Genomic DNA, 26,859 nt, shown 5'->3' on the forward strand with positions numbered 1-26,859 from the left:
ACTTCAGCATTCCAAAAGATCACTAAATACAACTATAAAACCAAACACACAACTCGAAATTAAACCTAAAACGCCTAATCCCTGCAGAAACTATTACTTTTTAAGAAATGTGACCCATGATGTAAAATACAGGTAAAAGTGCAGTTTCAAACCCCACGAGGGGCTGGGGCCTTTTCAAGCAGGATTACAGTCGCGCACAGGACAACAAATCTGATAGCTTCCAGCAGGGGGAATGTTCAATACTGTATTATTATTATTATTATTATTATTATTATTATTATTATTATTATTATTAATAATAATAATAATAATAATACTGCTGTATTCCTGTCGTGTCAGTATACATCATTTGTATTTTATTTTATTTGGTGTACTTTTCGTCACGAATTAAGGAAATAAGAATGTTGTGCACGACATATTAAAGTATCATATTTGTGCGAGTCTGGGATGGGCAAGAAAAAAAACAAAAATGAAAACGATATTATCCTTATAGCTTGCAGGTTATTAAAATGAATAGCTGGGGAAACAGCGCCCCCTGTCAACCTGCAGAAAGAAAAGTTTACAGCTCCTGGTATTCCAAATAAGCAGAGACATAACCTTAAAAGCGAGTAACAATTTATTGTAGAGACAAATGATCAATGATATGAAAATTAAAAACAAATAAATGTTGCAGATTATACAATAATTCACGTGTATGGGCCACTGGGAGGTCACCCGAACAGCCTGGATTCAAGGAGATAAAGCGGTAATAGTTTAGTCAAATGTCACAAGAACTAAGTTTATAATGGTTGGCAAGGCGAACAGGGGTTATCAGTGCAATTTAGAGCTATAAAAACAACTCCAAATCGAAAAAAATAGAATATATACAAACAAAACGTGATACAAAATAAAACAATACTATAATCTAAACTAAACAATTAAAAATAATCAACCGTTAATAAAAAAATAAAACCTAACCACAGTCGCCGTGTGGGAAATAGTAAAGAATACCCACTCCTCGCATATACCAATACAACTAAAAAAGAAAAGGAAAAAAAAAACATGAATAAAAGAAACAGCAGCTGAGAATTGCTCTATCTGGAGATGCAGCAATAATGGTAACATCCTGCGCCCTTTCCACACAGGTAAGACTCGCTTTGCAGTCGACAATAAATAATCATCCCCAACACCAAAATCCGAAATCTAAGGTCGGCAGCCTATACTGCAGCGATTACACATCTAAAGTAGTTAACGTTGGGAGTGAATATGTGTTTTTGTTACTTAAAGAAAGTGACCAGAGGTGCTAACTTCCTCTGTTGTCCTGACAGAAACATTTCGCGGTACCTTTATTGCAGGCACTGTCTGGCAGCTCCCAGGTCGACTTCCGTTTGTCGCATTTTTTATTAAATTAAACAATGTATTGCAGTCGATTATCGTGTGTATGTATGATGTGTATACACTTACGATCTTGGTTTTTTTATGTGTTAAGACAGTGATACAAGTTCTTAGGTCGTTTTTAACGTCTTACGTTTTCAGAGCGCGCACATCTTCCCAGGCCCAGTTTCCTGGTGCCTGTTTATGATGTCACAGACGCATTTTCGGTAAACTCACTTCAATACATTGTCCTACACCGTTGTCATACGTCTCATGTTTTATATAACGGGTTTGTAAAAAAAAAAAAAATAATAAAATAAAAAAAAAACTACAATTCCCACAACAAGGAACTCGCGGCTCGCCTCGTCATAGGCGGTTTTCAAAACTCGTCATTAGATTCTTAGCGGCACTTGTAACTGGCCACTGAGAGAAGCGGATGTGCTGGTGTAGCATTTCCTAAGAGACGGTAGAGACACAAAAGAGAAAGGAAACTGGAAAGGTACTTGTTTTAAGTTCTTTTTAAATTTATTTTGGGTTGTGTTCCCTGAATAAATATTTTTCATGATATAGAATATGCAGGTCACGGTTGTTGGTACCAAATTTCATAGACTTAGCAGAATTTTTGTGTGCAGAATTCGAAACGCCTTTGTTTGAAATAATGTAAATACATTTTTTGCAAGTGAAAATATCATCGTGTTTCTTATTGTCCATTCTTTTTCTACCAGTTGTTAAAACACTAGCACACCATAGTGACTACGTCATTGTTTTGAACGCGAAGCCTAGTGATACCACCAAGGCATAAATACAGGACAACGTTGAGAAGACTTAATATTACACTTACCACACTAACATGCTGAAAAAATGAGTTGTGTAATTTCGTGAGCAAATAAATAACGGCATTTTTTAATCTAAAAATATAATGCCTAATATCTTGTCTCTTGTAGTCGTACCTACAGACGTTACATTTCAACAACGGCATTACTTGACTGTAAACGTCCGCATATAAATAAATACAGAATTTAAATTTAAAATCGAATATCAAATTACCCTGACGTAGCCAAGTTTTTTCTGTCTTTTTTTAAGCAATAGGCTCTTAATATGTACACATTATCTTTACAGCGGTCGTGTGGACTAAACCGAATAATTATGAATGTAAATGCGGTTAAAAATGTTAAATATGGAAACTTTTCGGCCAGTGCCTTAATCAGTCTATTAAGAAACATATATGCACAAAGACCTATTAGCACTGATACTGGACTGCCTACTGTAATATTACCGTAGAGATTAGTGTTCACCAGGGCCAGCCCGTCAGACCAGATGAACTGGATGTTCTGCATTCAGGTGTAATAGTGTTCTCTTTAAGATCTTTATATTTGTGTATGATTGATATAGAAGATTATTTAGCAAGTAGTGAAATGCATGTCTATCTAAATGTACTTTGTTTTTTGGAATGGTTAAAACCTTGGTTACCACTCCTTTTGAAACAAGCAGTGTCTGCTAATGATACTTTTAAGAGAAAAAAAGAATACTGTATCTATTTAACAAACCACACATATTATTTGTTTAACAGGCGCCTTTTCCATGGCGATTTACAGAGACTAGAGCGTGTGGATTATGCATCAATTGCAGAGTCACTTGTAACAACGTCTCACCGGAAAGACTGAGCACAAGGAGGGTAAGTGATTTGAACCGGGACCTCTTGGTTAGAAGCCCTTTTTCTTTAACCACAGGATGTACATGGTTGTAGTGAAAAACAAAGTGTAACAGTGAACTTGGACATTGCACCTATATGTGATTGTATACCAGTGCACACATCGACAAAGCAGGATGTTCTGAGGTAATTCTGGCATTAAACCAATGTCCATGTGTGTCATCTGGAACGACTATTAGTGTGAGTAGGAAAGTTGAGGTGAAAGTAGTCGAATTGGTATTTGATAGTGCCTGGTGTTCTATTTGTGAATGTACTGTTATAAAATGTCATTTATATGTTAATGTATTTCAACCGCAACTGCACTTCTGTCTGTGGAAGGGCACCCGTGTCAAAACAACCTAGTCTCACTAGAAATGCGTTGACCCAATTGCACAATTTCTTTCAATTTGCTTCCTGGGAACGCACATTCTTGCCACTACCACAATGCCTAGGGGCTGTTATACCATGAAATCTTCCGATTTAATACAAAATGAAATGAAAATCATCCGCATTTCCCACGCTTCTGATTTTTGGAAATTGCTAGGTAGCTGTCTTTTAATTCTCATTCATATTCTTTTATGACCCAGCCTCACTAGAGAAACGTTAACAGATTAACAATTCTGCTTTCCGGGGGAAAAACGTTTTCACTGTAAACCACAATGCTTTGCAGCAGTCTTTGTCAAAATTCTCTATTTATTTTCTGTGAATGTTAGCGTATGAAATGCAGGGACGGGACGTTGAAAAGAATTGTGGGAAGTGTTGTTTTAAAACCTTGAAATATACCTTACTTCTATGACTCGATCCCACATATCCTGGTGGCTGGTCATTTTACAGCAGTACCTACTAGGGGCTAGTTAGCTATTAACAAATGTACACAATTGTTTTTTTTTTTCTTATTAGTTTTACACTAATATTGAGTTATCATAGCTGATATTAGATTCAATGTCAGATCTTTCAGCACTTGTTAAAATTACATATTAGTTACAGTGGGGTTACCGCTGAATTAAAGCGATTTGTCAGGCTCTGAAACTGCTGGTTGATGCTCTCCTCTGAGGTTCTGGGTCTCTCCACCTTTCATTACCTTATGCCAAGTCCAAATGGCAGGTGTTAGGTGACTTTTAATTGAATCATTTGTTACACATACTATTTTTAAATTAATTTGTTGTTGTTTGATTTGCAGTGATCTGATTGGCCAAATTAGTATGTGTAATAATTAGAATTACAACACGTACTAAAGTGAAATTAGAATGTGTACTAAATATTAGAAACACGTACTAAGTAACATGTTTTATGACCCGGATGGCCTTCCATATTTGTCCATCTGAAACCACACGCTTCACAATTACTTGCGTCTCGTGAAGTCTGATTAGTCGACTACCAGTTTTAGGTCAACTTGTCACTTTCCTCTACAACAATTTCATTCTGCCCCTAGCGAGAGATGAAGAAAGGGCACTGCTGTACCCAAGGTGGTTGCCATATTGTGGGCAGCTGAGATTTCAGTTTCCTGATGGATGATCAAGGTCTAAAGATATTGGGCACAACTCTCAAGTCATTAGCGCTGTTTTTTTCAGAAACATCAATTAATAACAATAAGAAACCATTTAATAATTAATTCATGCTCTAGAATTGTATCTTAATTGTTTATTTCTAGTTTGGTGGCTATTTATTGGGGGTGTTTCTCCTTTCTGAAAATGTATAATTTAAGCCATTGTCTTTTATACTTGGTATACAACTGTACTTTTTTGTCTTATAGATACGGTACACTTTGAATTATTGTCTGAGTTTTTGTCTAGTTAAATTAAGTTTCCTTGCCGCATTGATTTAGTGACCTGTCCTGTGGCCAAATCAATGATTCCACGTGCTTTGAGATAGTGTTTTCATATTTGGTCTGACTTGGTTTACAGGTTAAACCTGGTCTCCTCCATTTTCTAAAATCACAGCATAATAGGCAACTGAACAGGATGGCTTTGTAGGGGTGACGTCAGACCAGAAATGCAGACTCCAGACAATTAGGAATGCGGTGAATCTGTGACACTACGGCGTCCAGGGTTTTATTGTAAATAATAAACAAAAAGATTTAAACAAAGCACACAAAACAGGACATGGCACTTGAGGCCAAAATAAAAAGGTAAACAAAACGGACAACACTAAACAAGACAGTGGACGAACAGACAAACGAGTACCGTGCTGGCACTTCCAGCACGCTGTAGCAATTGTTATTTCAAAACTTCCTTCTCTCTCCCGTTCTCCACTCACGAACACACAACCCGAGTGAGTGAAAACATGCAGCTTTTATGCAGCTGTACCGAGACTCGATTGCTAATCAGTCATTCAGTTGGAGTCTCGGTACAACTGCACGTGAATTAATAAAAGTGCAATTCCCCGTGCTCGCATATTATTTTACTTGCACGTGAAGTGCTGTGCAATCCTCGTGCCTAAATACAAAATATACATTTTAAACACTTGTGCACGTAACCCATATTTATATCCTGTGTATTTTACACATAAACACCAACATTAAACACACTACATACAACAGAAAACACTTATAAAAATAAAGGGGTGGGACACTTCGCCACAGCAACCCTCTAAGAGGATGACGTGCTGAAGACATGTGCACTCTGCTCTTTTCAGGCATGGGCCTTCAACACTAGACCTGCCGGGTTTATGCTACTACCTAGACCCGCCAGCAGTTTTTTGACGGATACATTTCAAATGGTTTCGATATGAAAATGAAACACAAACTATCAGATACAACTGAAAAGTTTTATTTATGAACATCATAGCTAAAATTTGCATGGCAGAAACACCATATTTAAATAAAAAAATAAACATAAGGCTTTATTTTCAAAATTAGCGCATATAATAGATGACGTAAAAAAATTAACTATAATAAATATTTCAAAAGATATCGTGTAAACTGCTATATGTACATACAAAATTGTAAAAACAAAGTAATTATTTACAAAAAATAACAACTTTTTTTTTCACATTAGCCTACTGCATATCACGCCTCCAAAAAATGAAAAAACCTATAATAAAATAAACATTTCAAAAGTAGATATTGTGTAGCTCAGCTGTGAACTGGTTATGTGTAGGCCTAGTTACAGAATTGTAAATTCAAAATAATTATTTTATCAAAAAGAGAATTAACTCCAGTTCTCATTGTGTAATGGGAATGCGCGTTCAGGGAGACATACTTCAAAGTAGCCCCTGTATTAGCACAATCCACACAGATGTAACGCTTGTCAACTTGTCATATGCATTTACCACATACTGCTCTTTCACACTGGGCACAGATATCGGACGTTTTATTTTTATTGCATTTAGTTACCTGGCATTGTTTTCTTTTGCGTGTGTCACTTGATGCACACTTTATCTAGGTTGAGCTGCGTTTCCCTGTCACATTGCAGTTTTCTGCTCGAAATGTTTCTGCCAAAGATCCATGGCTAGCATCATAAGATGATATTTTCCCCGGTGCATTAATTGTACAAAACAAAGGAATTGATGGCTGCCATGTCCAGTAAATTGTGAAATACAACAACTGCACACCGGTGATTGCTTTCACAGAGAACTAAGTTTTGCAAAGATGGTGGAAACTCTTCTTGATTTGTTTACTGTTGCAACCAGCCTTTTTTTTTTGTTTGTTTTTTTCTTCAACTGTTTTGCTAATTAGTTACATTCAGCTAATTGGTAACATTCATTCCTTTTCCTAAGCACAGCCGAAGTACCACATTGTCACCTAGTCTCTTACCAGCTGGGCGAGTTTCATCTTTGCACAGGTAGGGGTAGAGTCCACTGCCAGCCAAAACTTGATCCCAAATTTGACATGTTTGTTTGACATGCATTGTGTCCAGCGACACCTTGCTTTTGTCGGAAACAGCAGCTTGTCCATGTAATGTGTTATGTTTAGCTTCAAACAGGCAATGCTGTTTTCAATGAAATAGTTCCAAATTTCTGATGCCAAAGCAAATATATCTGTAGTTGCTCTCAAATCAAAACGCAAAAATGTCAAGATTTCTCAATTCCTGTAATATTATAAGACAGCAGACTATGCTCACATAGACAGCCAAACGGAAGTATATATATACACATACATACAAGTGTGTGTATATGTATGTGTGTTCTCACACAGAGTTTCACAGAATAATGTGATATGATGTTTTATCTTTCCTAAACTATAATGACCGGTGAGTGGGGACTTTATTGTAGAAGTGAGGATCAGAGATTTGCACAGGGTACTGCATTAAATTAGATAGCTATCTGAAATATTACTACAGTATTTGTTGTTGTGCAAGTACATCCATCATGTCAACTAAGATTACAGATGTTCATAAATGTAACTGCACTTTAGGACGGTATGTATAGGAAGCCAATCGTTTTGTGCGTTTCTCAAATTATGTATACACCTTAAAAACACCATCTTCCACTAAAAATATGTACGTTTTCTATAGTAACAGGTTTAGAGTTTGCCCCACGTAGAAAACGTCAAAAACATTTATTCTCTACATGAAGAAAAGTGTTTGTACCCACCTTCCCACTCAGTTTATTGAAAAGATTCAAAGTCACCGAGCAGTTTACCATGAAAATAGTATAACTGTTAGTGAGCCTCATAAATACTTATTAAACACTGATTTGCTGGACAGTATATGACATGTCCACAAACGACATTTTTGAAAGAAAATACACATTAGCGATTAACTATGCATAGACAGAAATTATAATGACCAAAATATTTGTTAAAAAAATTGAACTAAAATACAGCTAGCAATTTCCTGAAGATAAAATGTATTTAATACAAATTAAATGTAAATATACATTGATAAATGTCACAATTTTAAACAAATACTGTCTGCAGTACACTTCGACAAATAAGATGACAACATATTTAAACAAACTACTGTCTGCAATGCAGTACATATTTTAATTTCTCAAAATACAAGTGGCGTCCTGTCACTTTGGATGAATCTCCACAGAGAACCTTGCCTTTAAGTTCTAAGATTCGCACATGCGTAGAAAGGCTCAAAAAGACAAACGCTAACTTATTTCCTGTGACGTTGTCAAAATGACTACCGTGGCACTTCTAGTGTTAAGTAGCATCCATTGATGTTTGTGTGTTTCTTGTAATTTCTTGTAAATTTTTTGGACAGTTTAGTTTATTGCTGCCTGCCCATAACCTCCCTCTGCATGGTGAACATCTCTCACTGTTTGCATTCCAGCATGCTAACAGCAAATTTAATTCTGCTGGATTGTGCATACCTTATCAAATGTGCATTTGCTACTTCGTACATAGAGGCGTGCTAATATGCTGGATGGTTAACGAGAATTAAAACGCCATGACATACCACTTGACATTCCTCGGCCTAATACATAAAAGTAGTATTTTTTTTGTTCATGTCTTTTTACAGGTTTTAAACTGGACTTGCTGTATGCTGTCTAAAGAAATGTGCAACAGGACATATAGATGATTGTTACCAGACTTCTCAGCTTGTTTTTTTGCACAACATTAAATGGTACTTCTGCCATATCAGTTTTCAGTAATACCTGATTCAGAAATAATGAGCACTGTAAGTATTTTTCATATATTCTGATTTCAGAAACTTTGTGAAAGTGTTTAAAATGTCTCTCCCTCAAGAATCATTGTTAGTATCCTTGATGACGTGTAATGGGTGTTTCTTGCTGTTGGAAGATGTAGATAGGTCAGAAATGCACCACAATATGACATTCAAGTAGGCCAGCATTAGATGTTCTTTGAAGAGATTGTAAGTAATGTGCAGAGCAGTGCAGCAGTTCAATAAAGATGCAGAGCGTGTGAATAAAATTAGCAAAACAATTGGCATGAGGCAGCAACAGTAACTAGTGATGAAAGTCACTGTGGTTAAATACTACAGATGTAGTTGGCATTGCTTTTAAAACTAATCTTAATTATAATTTCAGTCCTTAACACCATCATCCTGGATTTCAGAGGTTGTATAATGTGTTCTCTGCTGATAATGAGTATTTGTGGTTCTGATTGGTGGTTGAGCTATAAAAACATATTCTGTTTGCTATGAACAGAGTTGTAACACCAACTAAACCTGCAGGTGTATCCAGGATAAAAATCGTTAATTAAATAACTAAGGTTACAAATCCATTTCTGTACCTCCTAGCTTTCACTGACTGTTTCCCCACCCCCTCAGTTCACCGGCAGAGTAATAGGAGCAGTGAAAATGAATGTAGAGTCAATCCTTGAGGACGCTACCTTTCAGGAAAGACGTTTAAACCTGAGATACCTTGACTAACTGGTAACCAACCGTATATTTAAACACTTTGCACATATGTTAATTTAAACGTAGATTTACAGCCTTGGTATTCCAAGTGCTTTCCAGGAAAAATGTTAGCATGCCAAAAGTACAACAGTATATAGTTTTTAATAATACACCATCAGTTGTAAACCTTGCTGCTTGGTAGGGTAAGATGTATAGTCCATCCAGTGACTGGCCCATTGTACAACTGGGCAGTTAATGAGTAGCATCAGGCAGTTTTCAGCTTTTGTGTGTTTTGTTGCTTTTGTAAATACCCACACGGGACATAGGCAAAGAGATCCTACCATAATTCTTGTCACATCTTCATAGAGAGAAACGTTTCTTTGGCTGCAGAGCTTGTTATAGTGTATTGGATGTCTCCTGTTCTTGCATGTAATCAAAACAAATAAATTAACCCAACATTTGTACGGGGAGTGTGGTGGGTTTCTGGCCTTTCAAATTGAATGACATTAGTCTGTGTTGAATTAAAACTGTGTGCAGTTGTGCATTTTTTATAATATATATTTTTTTCTACTAATCACTTTTTTTTTCCTTCTTGAGATTCATACAGTGCAACTTCCTGTAAATATGAAGCTAGCTGGAGAATGTGTAAACTGTTGCCAGTATCTCAAAAATCCTGTTTCCTCAATCAAGGGAGAGGAGAGTAATCACAGGAACCTCTACTGACAGACACCCTATTAATTGGAATTTATTTCTATTGCTGTGATTGAGTGCATCTTGTGAGGTCCAGTCACAAGACGCTTCCAGGTGAATTATGGGCAGCATCTGCACCCACCTACAACCACTCTGTGCTTGTGTCCCTGCACACAACACAAGGAGACAGCTGAGCTAGTATCTCCCCTAGCAATTAACAGTATTGGTTGCATTGATGATTCTGTTCTACTTTTAATCTAGTTTATCAGTTATTTAATAATATCTTAAACAACTGGCTGCTATAAAGAAATTCCATTTGGGGTTGACAATAATTTAGCATGTTTTAATTTTTTTACCTTCTCTGTCGTATTATTAATCTCTCATCAAACCAAATGGAACCTAGCTCATATTTATTAATGGAATAATTTAGGGTGTTTAACTGTAGCAGTGGTTCTCAACCCTGGTCCTGGGGGAACACTGCCCTGCTAGTTTTTGTTCCAACCAAGCACTCAATTACATAATTGAACACTTTATTTAACATTATTTTAAACAGGTGGAGATTTCTCCAAGTATACAATTGTATAATGAACTTATTCTTAAACTTTTTATACGCTGCTCTATTTAGAATGTCAAATTAAGCTAATTAGTTCAATTAAGGGTTCAATTATGTAATTGAGTGCTTGGTTGGAACAAAAACCAGCAGGGAAGTGTTCCACCAGGACCAGGGTTGAGAACCACTGAACTATAGGCTGGTCATTAGGGATGCACAGATTATCGGAATATATAAAAATTATATACATAAAAAAACAATCTAATCATCACGTTGTTGTTAGTATTATCGGTGTGCAGTGACGCAGACACACACCGGTCGAGACAAACTAGTGTAGTAAACATGTCCTGCAAAAGCGCTGTGTGGAGATACTTTAAAACATTAAGATGTCAGGTCTGTGATGTTACTTTCATGGATACAGTTTTCATCTCCAATTCCTGCTCTGTCAAATTAACACCCTATGCAAAAATAAACTGGTCCCCACCCTTCAAGTACAAACTCAACATTAGCCAGAGCACACTGTCTGAAGTGTGTGACGGCGCATGGTAGGGAATGCAGTACACACTTATTTTGTTATTGTTGCAAACTTTTAGTCATCTTGGGTCAATTGCAACAAACTTAAAGGAGCGCACTAACTGGGGCTGATCCCATGTTTAGTACGGAGGCCGGTACTAAACTAATACACAAGTTAATACCAATTGCAGTGAATTAAGCAGCTCAAGTCACTGGCTGCATATTAAAATGTGTCTCAATTGCAATGAATCCAAAGTAACTGCTGTTGCCATCTACAGCAGTGGTACTCCACTGTGGCCCTCAAGATCCATTCCAGTTGTGGTCTTTATTCCAATCAGGTCCTAAATTAGTTAATTGCCTCTTAACAGTTTTAATTAACTACATTAGAACATTCTTTTAGTAAAAACCTGGACTCAATTGGATTTCGAGGGCCAGAGTTGAGTACCACTGTTCTAGAGGACACCAAAACACAATACTAAGTTAGTCTAGCAATTTCTGTAGACTAGGTTTGTGGTGACGTACTAACTGGAACAAATATGAAAAATCCCAAAATGTATTGACAACATCAATGAAACTGAACTATTCATAATCAAAAATTATATAAAATGATTTAATCTTCTGGGTGGAGGGGGGAGGAGTGTCAATGTTTACAACAAACCAGTTTCATTCTTCTATAACTTATTCAACTTAACATTGACCAATTTTATATCAAAATAATTCCAGTATGTATTTACTTTCAGCCTCTTTCACAGGGAGGCAGCATTAAATCTGCTTATAAGTGTATTCCATGCAGTTGCACGCTACTGAATTGCTGTGGAATGCTTTCGCCATCCTCTAGTTTCAATGACATCTTTTATATATTCTGAAATTGTTTTTGCTCCTTTTGTATAGTTTTGCACGACTACTGGCCATGATTGCCTTCGTATGGATGTACGTAGAATTAAGCTCTACCTGAAATATGTAATTGGCATTTCTGATTCGATTTTACACCTTTCATAGTGTACAATACACCTTTGGTCCTATAAACAAATATAAAGGACTTAAGCGAGTTTTGTTTGTCCTAACACAGCTTCATTCACTTTGGTGGTGTTTTAGGAAAATGAAGTTATAAATGTGAATTTAGTTCCTGTTTAGAAGAATGATCCTGGGATAGTACCATATTAGCTAGTCCGCAACTGAGTACGCAGGTCCGTACTAAATCTACAAGTTCATTGCAATTTAACCCATGTTAACACTGCAAAAATCTTTATAGCACAAGCCTGGGTATGTCTAGCTTGGGCTGGGATAACATGCTTACCATGACAAGTTTCGAATGTGTCTGTTTACATTCTAATCCAGCACTACTGCTGAAATTAAGGATGGAGCTGCTCTTCGGTAGTTGAAACAATACTAGAACTGATACATGTTTTATAAAAACTTTAAAATGTCTGAAATGTCTTCAAGTTTCTATTGTTTTGGACTCCAATTTCCTTGAACGAGTTCAGTCATGAAATGCCATTTACTGATCAGCCAGCACCTGACGTATCTAAAAAGCATGAAGCCCCTTAACGCTGGTGGACACAAAGTTATTGGTTTGTAGTGTTAAGTTTGTGTGTGTGAATTGCCTTCTGTCTTTTTAAAAAGTAGGCCTTAAACTTTTTCACGTCTTAAAAAAAAAAAAAAAAAAAAAAAAATTACACATTACCATAGAGTGCGCGCACACACAAATCCAGATTGAAAATTGAACCTCGTGCTAGATATTCTTCAGTAAAAAATTGACAAATATGAATTGCAGCCCAACTTTTGCCCTCATTTTAAAATGTATTTTGTATGTTCTTGTAGACTCCAAGAAAGCGACGCAGAAGTCTATCTTCAAGTACACAACCGAATAAAAGAAGCAGAGGGACAAATACGCATTCAGCGCCGGAAATGGAATTGGAAACGGGGTTGATTGAAGTGGCCGAGAACACCAGATTGCCAAGTAAGACAAAAATCGCCAAATAAATTCAGATCTGTTTTCCTCAATGCTCTGCATTTGGGCATTTCTGATTAATTGCTTTATGGTTTTACCAGACAGTGTGGCTCGTAAATATTTCATAATTACATTTTTAGCTGTAATGGGCATTTTATGTTTCATGTTATATATTTATATAGTTGACAAGTACCTTTTAACATGTGTGGGTAGTTTTCTTGTATATCATTGTTCAGTGAACACAAGCTCTGACCTGATAGCATTATGTAAAGGTTATGGAGTATTTATTGTCTTTTTGTTTCGTCGTGTGTGTGTGTATGTATGTATGTATGTATGTGTGTATATATGTGTGTGTGTGTGTGTGTGTGTATATATATATATGTATATATATATATATATATATATATATATATATATATATATATATATATATATATATATATATATATATATATATATATATATATATATATATATATATATATATATATGTATATATATGTATATATATATATATATATATATATATATATATATATATATATATATTATATATATATATATATATATATATATATGTATGTATATATGACACAACACATACATACAATGCGTATAGAAAGTCTACACCCCCTTGAACTTTTTTCACATTTTGTTGTGTCAGTGCCTCAGTTTCATGAGTTTTTCATTTAAATGAGGATTTTATTTTCCAATAATGTACACACCATACTCCACACTGTTAAGGGGGAAAAAGTTATATATGAAATACAAAACTGAAAGATCATAATTGGATAAGTCTCCACCCATCTGAATTAATACTTGGTGGAAGCACCATTGCCAGCTATTACAGCTGTGAGTCTGTTGGGATAGGTCTCTACCAACTCTGCACACCTAGATTTGGCAGTATTTGACAAGTTCTTCTTTACAAAACTGGTCAAGTTCCTTGGAACGTTATGGACAGCAATCTTCATGTCATGCCACAAGTTTAGGTTGGGGCTCTGACTGGGCCACTCAAGGACATTTACCTTTTTGTTCCTTAGCCACTCCAGTCTAGCTTTGGCTGTGTGCTTTGGGTTGGAGTCATGCTGCAAGGTGAACTTCCGTCCCAGTTTCAGCTTTCTTGCAGAGGGCAGCAGGTTTTCCTCAAGGACTTCTCTGTACTTTGCTCCATTTATTTTCCCTTCTATCCCGACAAGTGCCCTAGTCCCTGCCGATGAGAAACATCCCCATAACATGATGCTGCCACCACCATGCTTCAAAGTAGGGATGGTGTTCTTTGGGTGATGCGCTGTGTTGGGTTTACGCCAAACTATGCGTTGCATTTAGGCCAACAAGTTCCATTTTGGTTTCGTCAGACCACAAAACTTTTTGCCAATTGGCTACAGAATCGCCTTGGATTTTTTTGCATACTTGATACGGGATGCAAGGTGGGCTTTCTTGAGTAAAATATAGGCCAGATTTGTGGAGTGCTTGAGATATTGTTGTCGCATGCACACTTTGACCAGTCTTGGCCATAAAAGGCTGTTGCTCTTGCAAAGTTGCCATTGGCTTCTTGGTAGCCTCTCTGATCAGTCTCCTTTTTGCTCGGTCATCCAGTTTGGAGGGACGACCTGATCTAGGGAGGGTCTTGATAGTCGTCTTGACCGTGCGCCAAGGGATATTCAAGGCCTTTGATATTTTTTTTTTTATACCGATCACCTGATCTGTGCCTTTCAACAACTTTGTCCCTGAGTTCTTTTGAAAGCGCCTTGGTGCTCATGGTTGAGTCTTTGCTTTGAAATGCACTACCTAGAGGGAATCTACAGGAACTGCTAAATTTATCCTCTAATCATGTGAATCACTACAATTTAACACAGGTGAAGGCCACTTAACTTGGTGTGTGATTTTTGAAGGCGATTGGTTATACCTGAGCTAATTTAGGATTGCTATTACAAGGGTGTGTGTACACTTATCCAACCAAGCTATTTCAGTTTTTATTTTTAATTTTCTAAGTGAAAATTCTAGAAATTTGTAGAAGTTGTGGGGTAGGATGTGTAGCTACATGGGGGGGGGGCGGGGGAGTATTTTAATGCATTTTAATTCCAAGCTATAAGGCAATAAAAGGTGAATTTTTTGAAAGGGTGTGTAGACTTTCTATAGGCACTGTGTACTGTATTAATAGAGGGATCCAAAAAAACAAACTGCACCATTGGACCTCAATATCAAATGAACATTGGGGGCGGGGATAGCGGAGCTTAAGCTTTCCAACGATACCGCCCCTTTCAGTCTAGCCATTACAATGACGCAGCAAAAGACTCAAAATAAACCCTAAGCTGTGATCATGATGTCACATGAGAGGCTTAACTTCATGCGATCGTAATTCCGGCTAGGAGTAATGCATAGACACACTGAATATGCCCAGAATCTGTACTTTTAAAGAAGCCGTGAACCAGTTGGGTGGTTTTTACAGTGCCTGGATAATATGTGCATAACCTTCTGTGAGCCGGCACCCCAGAATGAATGGGGCTGACTTTTAAGAGTTAGCCAAAGTCACTGCTTGCAAAACAACACCTAGATAGACTTAAAATTGTGTTTTTGCTTTTTGTTAACCAAAACTGTTTACTTACTGCAGTGTACTGAGTTTCTACAGTGCTTAGATAGTGGCCGAGAATCACGTGCAAGAGAATAAAGGCTTGCGACACTTAAATATCCAGCACCATTTATTTATTTATTTGTTTACCGTATTTATTTTAACCAGAACTACTGACAATGCGGCTCATAATGTTTTTGTCCCCGACACCCACTTCCTTAGAGATTGTTGTAGAGTTCAGACATTCTAAATTGGGTGAAAAATACAGTAGCTTAGTGTCTTTAAATATATCTCTGCAGAATTTTCCCACACTGAAAGTTGCAGATATGCAGGATCAACGATTCCTGCGATCATATGCTGAAATTCAAGCCTAATAATAATATTATTATTATTATTATTTATTATTATTATTATTATTATTAATCATTTTAGCTATCTAATGTTTTTTTTAAACCAAATGTGCCATCTACTTTATCCAACCACTTTGCAGTGGAGCCCATAGCCCTGCCTCATTGAAACAACTATTAGCTGTAAACTCTTTCTTAATGCATTTGTTTGACTGATAACGCTGTCTGCAGGTGAGGAGGTGGTAGATCTAACTTGCGAAGGCTCGGAGCCTGTAGTGGTTGATTTGACAAGCAACGACTCGGTGGAGGTAAGTTTTATAAGTCGCTTCCAGTGTTTTCACTGTTGCTCTTCACTCGTCAGTTACGAATATTTTTTGACCCTTGATGAAAAAAACGTCAGTTCAGTAGTCACAAGTAATGCCTGCTTATGTTTGTGTGGTAGTTTTTTAATTTTTTAAAAGAATAATTAATTGTCTGTTTGTAGTTTTAAAGACAATCTCATACTATGACAGTGACAGATAAAGCCTAAAATTGTACTACTAATCTCTATGGAACAATTTAAAATGTCGCTGCCGGCGTTCCATAAAGCTCAGTGGTTACAAACTTTTTTTTTTTATTTTATTTTTTTTTCTCCTGCAGAAAATGTTGTATAGTAAACTGGTTAATTATATAGTGTTGAAATTGGTTTATAAAATGTACATGTAAGTTTAAAAAACTTAACCTGTTCTCAATGTGTAACAGCCCTTGAGGACTAGTATACCAATAATGAGTACTGAATTTCTCCATTGACTAAAGTTTATAGAAAAGGGAAGTCCATAGTAACCTATAAAACCTGGTCACTTCTTATAATTAGGGCTGTATTTCACGATACAAAGTGACTTTTCACAAATGTTCATAACTGTTGAAATGCTTACCTGAAAAACTGTAAATGCTAAATTGTAGAATATTTTCAGTTTTTATATGCACCTTTTTAAAGACATTCTATTTTTCACCATCAGTGAATTATCAAACAAAAGAAAAGAAAAAAATAGACTTGTGAAAGTCCCTTTTTTTTACTGGAGAAAAGGATTAGCAGAAATATTTCCGTTCTTTTATACAGCTGGTGTCTTTGTTATTGAAGAAATTTAAGAAATCGTGCAGCTCTATGCAGTGTGTTCAATAGTTACCGGAAGCATTCCTGAATGTAGTGTGTCAGTGAGGAAACCATTTGCTGTGTTTATGGGAATATTCAGAGGGTAAATTTCCCAGAAATCAGTGAAAAGAATATGTTCTTTCGCAATGCATAATCATTGCCTCAGAGGATCATCGGTACTCCTAATTTATTCATTACCTAACCGTGCAGTCCACTATATTATATTTCAGAAATGTTCTAAACAACTTCAGATCCCATTAATTGGGTACACTAGCAAAGCTCTGATGCCAGTGGAGTGCTGATCCAACATGGTTTACTCTAGCATTGAACCTGTGCACACCAGAAGGTCAAAAGGTTTACCATTATTTATATCTTCTCATGCACTGTTCAAATACGTTGGATCAAAAAAGGATTGACACCTTTTCCTAAGTAACACATAAGTCTCTAATATACTGTACAAGTGGTCTTGAATACCTTAATTTCATTGTTTACCATTAATTGTTGTTTTTTTGAAGAGCCTATTTTAAACTTCCATTTCATACATAGTTTCCAGTGAACTTGTAAATTAGTATTTATAAAATGTTTTTATACTGGTGTTGCACAGTATTAGTTTAGGTTTTAATAATTGTTTTTTTTTCTTTTCCCCCTCCCCCTTGTACCTGCTTGCAAAGATTGTGGATGAAGGTGCGTTTTAGAAATATATATATATACATATGTAAATAATTTTACAAGCCATTAATTCACAACAATAAAATTTTATGAAATTTTAAAATGAAAATGACAGTGTTGGTTGTCTGTCTGTCAGGTCCTGGTCGCAGGAGATCGGGAGGCGGTGAGAGTTACGTGCTCAGCAGTGATGAAGAGGGCCTCACAGAGAGGGAGGTTTATGTTTCTGCTCTTGTAGCCAAATCGGCCTTTGTCCCTTCTGTGGTGAACAGCAACTGTTCCAGGTATGCTGAAGAAGTTTATCATGAACAAAAATAGCTGAGGCGGCATTAATTCATTAGTTAACTGTCCTTGAAAAATGAGCATGTGCACAAACCAGAATAACAATGTTACTTTTTAAAGAAAACTATTTCAGAACTCTTAAGTATACCCTTATAAAAGTTAGCGTAAGATAAGCATAGCAAAGTGTAAAAAGACATGGAACAGCATTTTCTTATTTATTTGGCAGATACCTTTATCCAAGGCGACTTGGAGGGTTACAATGCAAGATTAACATTTAAATACAGTCTAGTTTCCAGTGTGCAAGTACTACTGAAATAGGATGCAACAAGTTAAAATATAAAACTTTACATCTGAGCACCATGATGAATGTTTACTCTTAGCAAATAGATGTAAATATCTTCTTGTATGCTGAGATGAAGTACTACAGTTTTCTATAGTCATACGATGGGCTGAGCAGAAAAAACCATGCACTGCAGCGATTGATATGTGGGTGGTAAGGAAATCTGTTGCTTATCACAATTCTCGGATTCAGAATGCAACCAGAGTTCTACATTTACCAAAATCCTAAAGTGGATATTCTCAGTTCAGCACAGTAAGTTAACAGTTCTATATGTATTGGTGAAACGTACATTCAATGTAATAAATGATACACCCCCAAAGAAACTGAACAAAAAGTAAAAACTGAAAAATTCAAACCCTAGAAATAGTTTAATCATGGAGAAAGCATAGGAAAACTTAAAATTTAATGTGGTAGACTTTTACAAGGGTAGTCCCCTTAAAGTATCAAGATCATGTCAATGCATGTATTAAACCAAAATGTGTTTTTCTGCCCAATAACAATAATGCCAGTTCTCCTTTAATACAATGTATTGACTTGTAAATGTTTACAGGTCTACGTCTGGAACAGTTAGCTGTCCAATATGCATGGACAGCTATGCAGAGGTAAGACAATGTAGCCCTACTGAAACTTGTGTAGTACCTGTGTTTTTTGGTAATAGAATGCTATAGGACAAGGGTCACCCTTTTTGTTAACTATTGAAAAATGTAACCATCTATAACGGAGACTCTATATTACCCATCGTGTTGTGGTAAGTTTGTTTTTAGGTCTGATACCCTATTTCTTTGTTGTCTGACAAATCTCAACATTAGTTTTTTCTTTAACTATTTTGCCAGGAACTTGAGTTGGAAACTTGTTTTTTATAATACCTAGTTAACCCTTTTAAGGATCAAAATACTCAATTTCAGAATACTCCTGGGGGACATTAGTGCTGCTACAGTTATGCAAAGTATTCGAATACTTGATTTTAAAAAATGAATCTAGTATTCGTCATATTTTCAATATGGCGGAAGATGCACATAGAGGCAGAGTCCTGCGCGGGTGTAATTTGCGGTCCATTTATTTAGCGCCTGTCAGGTGCATCAGGCCCACTTTATTTTACACACGCTGTTTAAAAGTATATTTTTTCACATTCAAACAGGTTTGAAAGACACTGCATAGAGTTGATCAGGCTGTTGATTGTGGCCTGTGGAATGTTGTCCCACTCTTCAATGGCTGTGCAAAGTTGCTGGATATTGACGGGAACTGGAACACGTTGTCGTACACGCCGTTCCAGAGCATCCCAAACATGCTCAATGGGTGACATGTCTGGTGAGTATGCAGGCCATGGAAGAACTGGGACATTTTCAGCTTCCAGGAATTGTGTACAGGTCCTTGCGACATGGGGCTGTGTATTATCATGCTGAAACAACAACATGAGGTGATGGCAGCGGATGAATGGCACGACAATGGGCCTCAGAATCTCGTCACGGTATCTCTGTGCATTGAAATTGCCATCAATAAAATGCAGTTGTGTTCGTTGTCCGTAGCTTATGCCTGCCCATACCATAACCTCACTGCCACCATGGGGCACTCTGTTCACAATGTTGACATCAGCAAACTGCTTGCCCACACGACGCCATACACGCTGTCTGCCATCTGCCCGGTACAGTTGAAACTGGGATTCATCCATGAAGAGCACACTTCTCCAGTGTGCCAGTGGCTATCGAAGGTGAGCATTTGCCCACCGAAGTCGGTTACGACGCCGAACTGCAGCCAGGTCAAGACCCTGGTGAGGACGACGAGCATGCAGATGAGCTTCCCTGAGACGGTTTCTGACAGTTTGTGCAGAAATTCTTCAGTTGTGCAAACCCACAGTTTCATCAGCTGTCCGTGTGGCTGGTCTCGGACGATCCCGCAGGTGAAGAAGCCGGATGTGGAGGTCCTGGGCTGGCGTGGTTACACGTGGACTGCGGTTGTGAGACCGGTTGGACGTACTGCCAAATTATCTAAAATGACGTTGGAGGCAGCCTATGGTAGAGAAATGAACATTCAATTCTCTGGCAACAGCTCTGGTGGACATTCCTGCAGTCAGCATGCCAATTGCACGCTCCCTCAAAACTTGAGACATCTGTGGCATTGTGTTGTGTGACAGAACTGCACATTTTAGAGTAGCCTTTTATTGTCCCCAGCACAAGGTGCACCTGTGTAATGATCATGCTGCTTCTTGATATTCCACACCTGTCAGGTGGATGGATTATCTTGGCATAGGAGAAATGCGTACTAACAGGGATTAAAACAAATTTGTGCACAAAATTTGAGAGAAATAAGCTTTTTGTGCATATAGAAAATTCCTGGGATCTTTTATTTCAGCTCGTGAAACAATAGACCAACACTTTACATGTTGTGTTTTTGGTTTTGTTCAGTGTATAATTCTCCAAAAACTTGGCATATGTCTGTGATGTTCTTTGAGCGCTGGATGCGGAAGCAGCTGTCTTGTTTGGGTATGTCTGTGTTATCTCTGTGGTGCAGAGGCTATGTGTATTGCTCAGATCCTCCCACTGGTCCAACATAGAGCTGGAAAGGGTTAATAAGACCTGCAACCCTACCCGAACCTGCAAGTGTTCACGATTGCAAAATAATTACACGCTCCTGATTTACACCTCAAACGATTATCCACCAAATTATATAAACCCTGCGATTATCTTTTGTTTCGCCTCGTCCAGACCTTTTTTTAATATAACCAAGCAGCGTGATGCTAAAAAGGATCTTGTGACATATCAAACAAGGGGCAAAACAAACAGAGCACTGCTTAGTTAGATGACTCCTCCCAAATCGCCTCCTACTTTGGTGCAGGAAATAGATACGTTGTTTGGGAAAGGGTTGCAGACGAGTATGCTGGAAGGACAGAAAACGTTTTAAAATTACATTTTCTGACCTGAACCACAAGCTGCAAAAAATTCAGACTCCGACCTGCTTTTGCGGGTCACCCACAGGTACCTGACCCAATGCAGGACTCTACGTGCTGGTTCAGCTGAATGCAGCATAATCAGAAATACGCTATAACGTAGGGCCCCCTGCAGAACTGGGGCCCCTGCAAGGTCTTTTTTTTTTTTTTGGTTGTTTTATGACGGCTAGGTATTTCTTTCTCAGTTACAGCATGCCTGGTCTCCGATTCTGTCACGCAAGCATCTTCCTGCTAATGTATAATACCAAATGCCCCACGCACTCTACCTCCTGGGAGAGATCTATCCTTAGTCCTAAGTCAGAGGCATCAGTCTGCAGGATAAAATGTAGGAATCTGGCTCACTTTATGTATTCATTTATTTCAGTTTTGGGACCAATTTATACAACCTGTCCTGTCTCAAACATGTACAGTATGCATCTTTTTTTTATTTTATTTATTTTTTAATTTTACAAACTTTCCTTTTTAATTTTGGGGTTGGAATATTAGGGGGGAAAAAAGGCAGGTAAATTTACAATGCAGGAGGCTGAATGAAATTCAGATGTGGATATCTGCAGCCAGCAAGAACAGTTTAAGTCCATAGTGTTTGTTTCTCTTGCTACAAAAAAAAAAAAATAGTAGTAGTAAAGGACAGAAGTTATTCCCTTTTTTTTTTTTGTTAAACTGCATTTTGTTCTATTGAATGCAATGCTACTACTGGTCTGCAGAATTAATCTATGAATAGGTTTGGAAATTCAAAAAACAAAATAAGTGTTAATTTATTTCTGCTGCTATTGTATATATTAGCTGCTGGACTTTATGGTAAAAAAAACCACTGACCCATTAACCTCCGTGAATGTTATATTATGCACTTGCTAATGCTTTTGTGCCTGGGACTAAAGCTCTTTTTTTATGTCTGATCCATACTGTGTTCTGTGTTCCCACAGATGTTTGAATTTTAATTAACATGATCATTAACAACAAGATTTAATTATCACTCGCATCTGTCGTATGCTACAAGGCAATAAAAAGGCATACACTGTTTAACAAGCCTGTCCAGCTATGAAAAAAGCCTATGCAGTGCTGAGATGTTATCTAATTCAATTTGAAGATGCTTTCTCATTGTTATTGAGTGGTGCGTATCATAACGTTGACCTGTACAGTAGAAACAAAAAATTAGCCCCAACTACAACAACATTCGTTATTTTAAGTGTTTAAAGTTTAAATTTTAAGTTTGCTTGTTCTGCTACAAAAAGGCACAAGTAAACCTCGCTGCGAAGAAACAAACAAGTGAAAAAATAAATGTCAGGTGTCAGCTTTATGTACTATTTATTTTGGAATAAACAAAGCAACGTTTAAGTTGAACTATTTGGCATTGTTTGTTTTGTAGCTAATTCACTGGGGTAAAGTAAAGTAAAATCCTGTGTTTTATCCCAGCACTATCATGTATATATGATCCTTAAAGGGTTAAAGACATGACTTAGTTGTGAAATGCCAGTTTCTCTGCTTTCACCTATTTTATCTTACCTGTTGTTGTTTTAATCTCGGTCTAGTTTCCCCAACTCTTCCGTGAGAGTTGCATCTTTTTTTTATTCGTTTTTTTTCTTTTTTCTCCCCCAGATTCTTCAGAGTGGACGGCTCATTGTATCAACAAAATGTGGGCACCTGTTCTGCAGCCAGTGTCTTCGGAACGCGCTCAAACATGCTCATTCTTGCCCGACTTGCAGAAAAAAACTCACCCACAAACAGTACCACCCCATTTACATTTAGCAGTGTGTACCCTGGAAGTTTTCAAGTACAGTAGCAGGAAAAGACTGCATAGACCCTTGGGACATTCTATGAGTTAATTTAGCAGCACTTGATACAGTTTTACTCTCCTGTATCTATAAACTTGGATTAACACACTTTCATTTTCATTTATCCAAGCTTTATTTCTCTGTTATAAGTGCAAAGATTTTGATGCTGGAAACTGGATAACTTGGAATATTCCATCTGTGAACGGCAGATTTGGTCTGTTTGTCATTCTATTCCCTCCCACAGAATGGTTGTGTTTGTGGAGTGAGTAGGAGTGGAGCCAGGACAAGGGACTGGAGTTGAGTGGTAAAACTGCGAAGAGCACTCTGTATTTTTCAGGCATTCACTTACATCGGTGCAAGCTTAAAATTGCACATTTTCTTGTATTGTTCATCTGTCATCCTCTCTCCAGTTTAAATCATTGCTTTATAAAGGCACTGTCACGAAGAACCATTGCTCATGGTTTCTTAATTGTGCAATTCATTAGTAATTGAATGAGAGAAATGCACCACAAGGAGCCCAACTCCTCCTCTTTTCAGGTTTGTGTTAAAGGTTTTTTAGTCATTACTTACCATTTTATTCTGGAGATTTTATTGGGAGGTTTGTAACTGAAAGCAAGCCAACTGTACTGTGTCTTTTACTGCTTCAGGCTCTTCTTTGTGAACCAGTGCCATCTTGCAATATGTTTTTAGTAGGTAACATCAAGTTTCTATGCCCTTACTTTCTGTAAAATACACATGTATTTTGTATATAGTGTATATTAAGTTAATATTAAATGCATTATTTATAGTTTTGACTAATTTTGCAATGTGATTTATTATGATCTGCTTGTTTTTATTTTGTGGGAAGGGTGTTGAAGGTTCAGGTGTTTAGAGAAGGTAACCACCTTACCTTAGCATTATTGAGTAAAGTTTGGCAATTTTTTGTGGAGTTGGGGGATAACAGATTCCGGATGTGTTTAAGCAGACTGCAAAGGACAGGTGGTGTTGGGTCCAATATACTGTAACAGAAGTGTAGGTACAGTATCTGTACATTCATTTTTACATTTATGTTTTTGTGGTGTGATTGCAGGCAGGGGGCATCTTTCTTTTCACCAGAAACTCCATAATTTGTTGATACTTTTTGTTTTATATAAATTACTGTTGTATAAATTGGTTTAATTCTACGTTTATAAGGACATGATTGCTTATCGCTAGGTATCCAGGTAGTTTTTCAGTCTCATGATATAATTGTCAAATTAACCTAGTCGTCCGTGACACATGCATGTTAATGCTGTGCATTTTCTGGCCTTCGTAATTGGTGTGATATAAAAAAGTGTGTGTGTGTGTATATATATATATATATATATATATATATATATATATATATATATATATATATATATATATATATATATCTTGAAAGATTACATAAAATTTACATAGAAGTATTTTAAATGTGGTTTTTTTTTTTTTTTTTTTTTTTACTTGGATTTTTTCAAGTACCACCCAGTCAAAAAGTGGGTCCCCCCCCCCCCCCAAAAAAAAAATAAATAAATAAAATAAAACAACCTTAAAATAGTAATAATGAAATGTTTTGGACATGGATTTTTCTTAAATTTCCGTTAAATGTTATCAACAGCAGCACTTCCTAATTCTGTTGTCTCCAAAACCACTTACGCTGGTAACTTCAAATTTTCTGTGTTGTGAACACTCCTTGGGCAAACCCTATTGCCACCCGTCACTTGTGACCTAAAATGGACACCGTATTGGAATCGTGACTTTTTGGTTTCTGGATGATAAACTTTGTTTTCGTATATATTACTTAGTCTAAATGTGGCTGGCATGGCATATTATCATATCATTACATTGTAGACTATTCAGAGCCAGCCCTTAGGATTCTTCCAGGGTGCGTTTTAATAGGCAGAACATTACGTGGCTCTTTCTATTGATCGACTTGCGTGCCGAGAATGCTTCGTAACGTTAACTAACATTCTGAGGAACTACTCTGTGGCCGTTTCAAAATGGCAGGGGTAGAATACCAGTGCGGTGGCTGTAGTGTAATTTCCCCACATATTGGACTTTTTGACCAACATAGCTATATGCACTGTTTTGTAAAAAATAAATAAGAATTAATATAATGGCATAATTGACTATTTTTTACTTTTAAACAAAGTGAATCTGCAGCATCGCCTGCAACATTGGAAAATACTCAGCTTGTTATTTTGTTCGATCGGCCTTGCGTTAAGGAATTTTTTCTTAAGTGCATTTGGACGAATAGTGATGTGTCTCGGCTGGAAAGTCACAGCACTACACCGAAAACTTTAACCCCTTTTTTTCATGGCACTAAAGGGGATATTATAATATGAGAACTATAGTAAAATTAGGCACTGTTGAATTTCTATCTAAGAGCATATTATAAACAAAATGATATATGTATTATAAGATTTGCATCATATTGGAGAGGAAAAACAGCAGAGTAGTACTTAAATTACAAGACTTGGCAGAGGAACAGAAAAGGCAGATTCAGGAGCTCATGGAAATGCAGAAGGTTGCAAAACAAAGAAACTAACTGCCAAAGTCATTCACAGATGTATTCAAAGAATCAAAGAAATAATTTGTTTGGAAAGTTTTTTTTGCCATATAAATGTTCTATTTTTTTAATTTTATTTTTCTGTCCAATACTTAAAAGCATCTTGATTGCAAACGTAAACTGCACTGTAGCCACCTGTAAATAAAATATGCAACAATTGCAGTACTGAGGAACAGTGCTCGCAACATAGTTTTCAATCTGTGCAGGACTCTTGCATGTGTTTGAATTCACTGGCAAAAGCCATGGTGTTGGCTCTCGATGCACGTGCAATAGAGACATTAACCGTTTACACTCCAAGCATTTGTCATTTTACATTAATTGCATTTCACCTTATAAAAAATCATATTATGTCCTAGAGACATGATTGTTGTATAAAATCAAAAGAGCAAAGTTTCCTTTTTAATATGAAGTTATCTGGAATAAAAATGCTTGAGACTCACAGACCCTTATGATTCTCTGCAATAGGCACAGTATTGTCTCCCTTGTGTTTGGATTGTGAAGCAGTCTCACCTAACTCTTCAACTGGCTGTGGCAAGTGATGCATATCATATGTAGATACCCGTGATGCTGTGGATGCAGTTCACCTACCAGTTCAAAAACGAAAGCTCTTCGGAACATCTTTTGGGCATCTGGCTGTTTCCCAAATTGCTCACAGATCTCTTTGTGCAGAATTAATCTATTTACAGTAGCACTGTCAATAAAATTAAACCATGTTTTGTAATATTGTAGTACCCAGCTTGTGTGTTCTGTCAGATTTTTTAGGACGCTGTCTTTGTCTTTTGGGGACGGGACGGGACAAATAAAATAAATCTGAATGGCTGTAGTGCATCAAGCGTGGACCTGGACTCCGACAGGGTGTGAACCTTGGCTGAGTGGCAGCAGTCGCAGTGTAACGGAATATCCCCTAGAAAGTGTCCCGAGGGCATCAGATGATTTTAGGGCATTTGCCGTTTACTTCCACCTTTCACTTCCAGAGCTTGGCAACTATGAAATCATCCTGTCCCTAACCTTAATAATCTTTATTTTTATATAGCGCCTTTCATAGTGGACAATCATCACAAAACACTGTACAAGAGACGAGGCTAGGGTGTGTGAACTATGCATCAGCTGCAGAGTCACTTACAACATGTTGCCCAAAAGACGGAGCACAAGGAGGTTAAGTGAACTGGGGGCCTGGTTTCTTTAACCACTGGACCACACAGCCTCCTTAAACCCCTGCCCTAAAACCTAACCACAAACCTAA

The 26,859-nt window shown here is 37.1% G+C and overlaps 1 protein-coding gene across 3 annotated transcripts; it reads left to right on the forward strand.

The window, feature by feature from the left end:
* The first annotated feature begins 356 nt into the window (after positions 1-356).
* On the forward strand, positions 357-23,841 carry LOC121330857 (E3 ubiquitin-protein ligase RNF4-like). Of its 3 annotated transcripts, XM_041277745.1 has the most exons (10): positions 357-1,852; positions 2,924-3,028; positions 8,452-8,610; positions 9,982-10,095; positions 12,866-13,004; positions 16,143-16,219; positions 17,715-17,727; positions 17,849-17,993; positions 18,882-18,933; positions 22,872-23,841. In XM_041277745.1, exons 5-10 carry the CDS (start codon positions 12,953-12,955, stop codon positions 23,019-23,021), a joined length of 489 nt encoding a protein of 162 aa, XP_041133679.1. In that variant the 5' UTR covers positions 357-1,852; positions 2,924-3,028; positions 8,452-8,610; positions 9,982-10,095; positions 12,866-12,952; the 3' UTR covers positions 23,022-23,841. The 3 variants fall into 3 exon arrangements, with proteins under 3 accessions (XP_041133679.1, XP_041133659.1, XP_041133668.1); XM_041277725.1 differs by lacking the exon at positions 9,982-10,095; XM_041277734.1 differs by lacking the exons at positions 8,452-8,610; positions 9,982-10,095.
* Positions 23,842-26,859: the final 3,018 nt, after the last annotated feature.

This window comes from Polyodon spathula, chromosome 2, assembly GCF_017654505.1.
Source record: "Polyodon spathula isolate WHYD16114869_AA chromosome 2, ASM1765450v1, whole genome shotgun sequence".
Lineage (NCBI taxonomy): Eukaryota > Metazoa > Chordata > Actinopteri > Acipenseriformes > Polyodontidae > Polyodon > Polyodon spathula.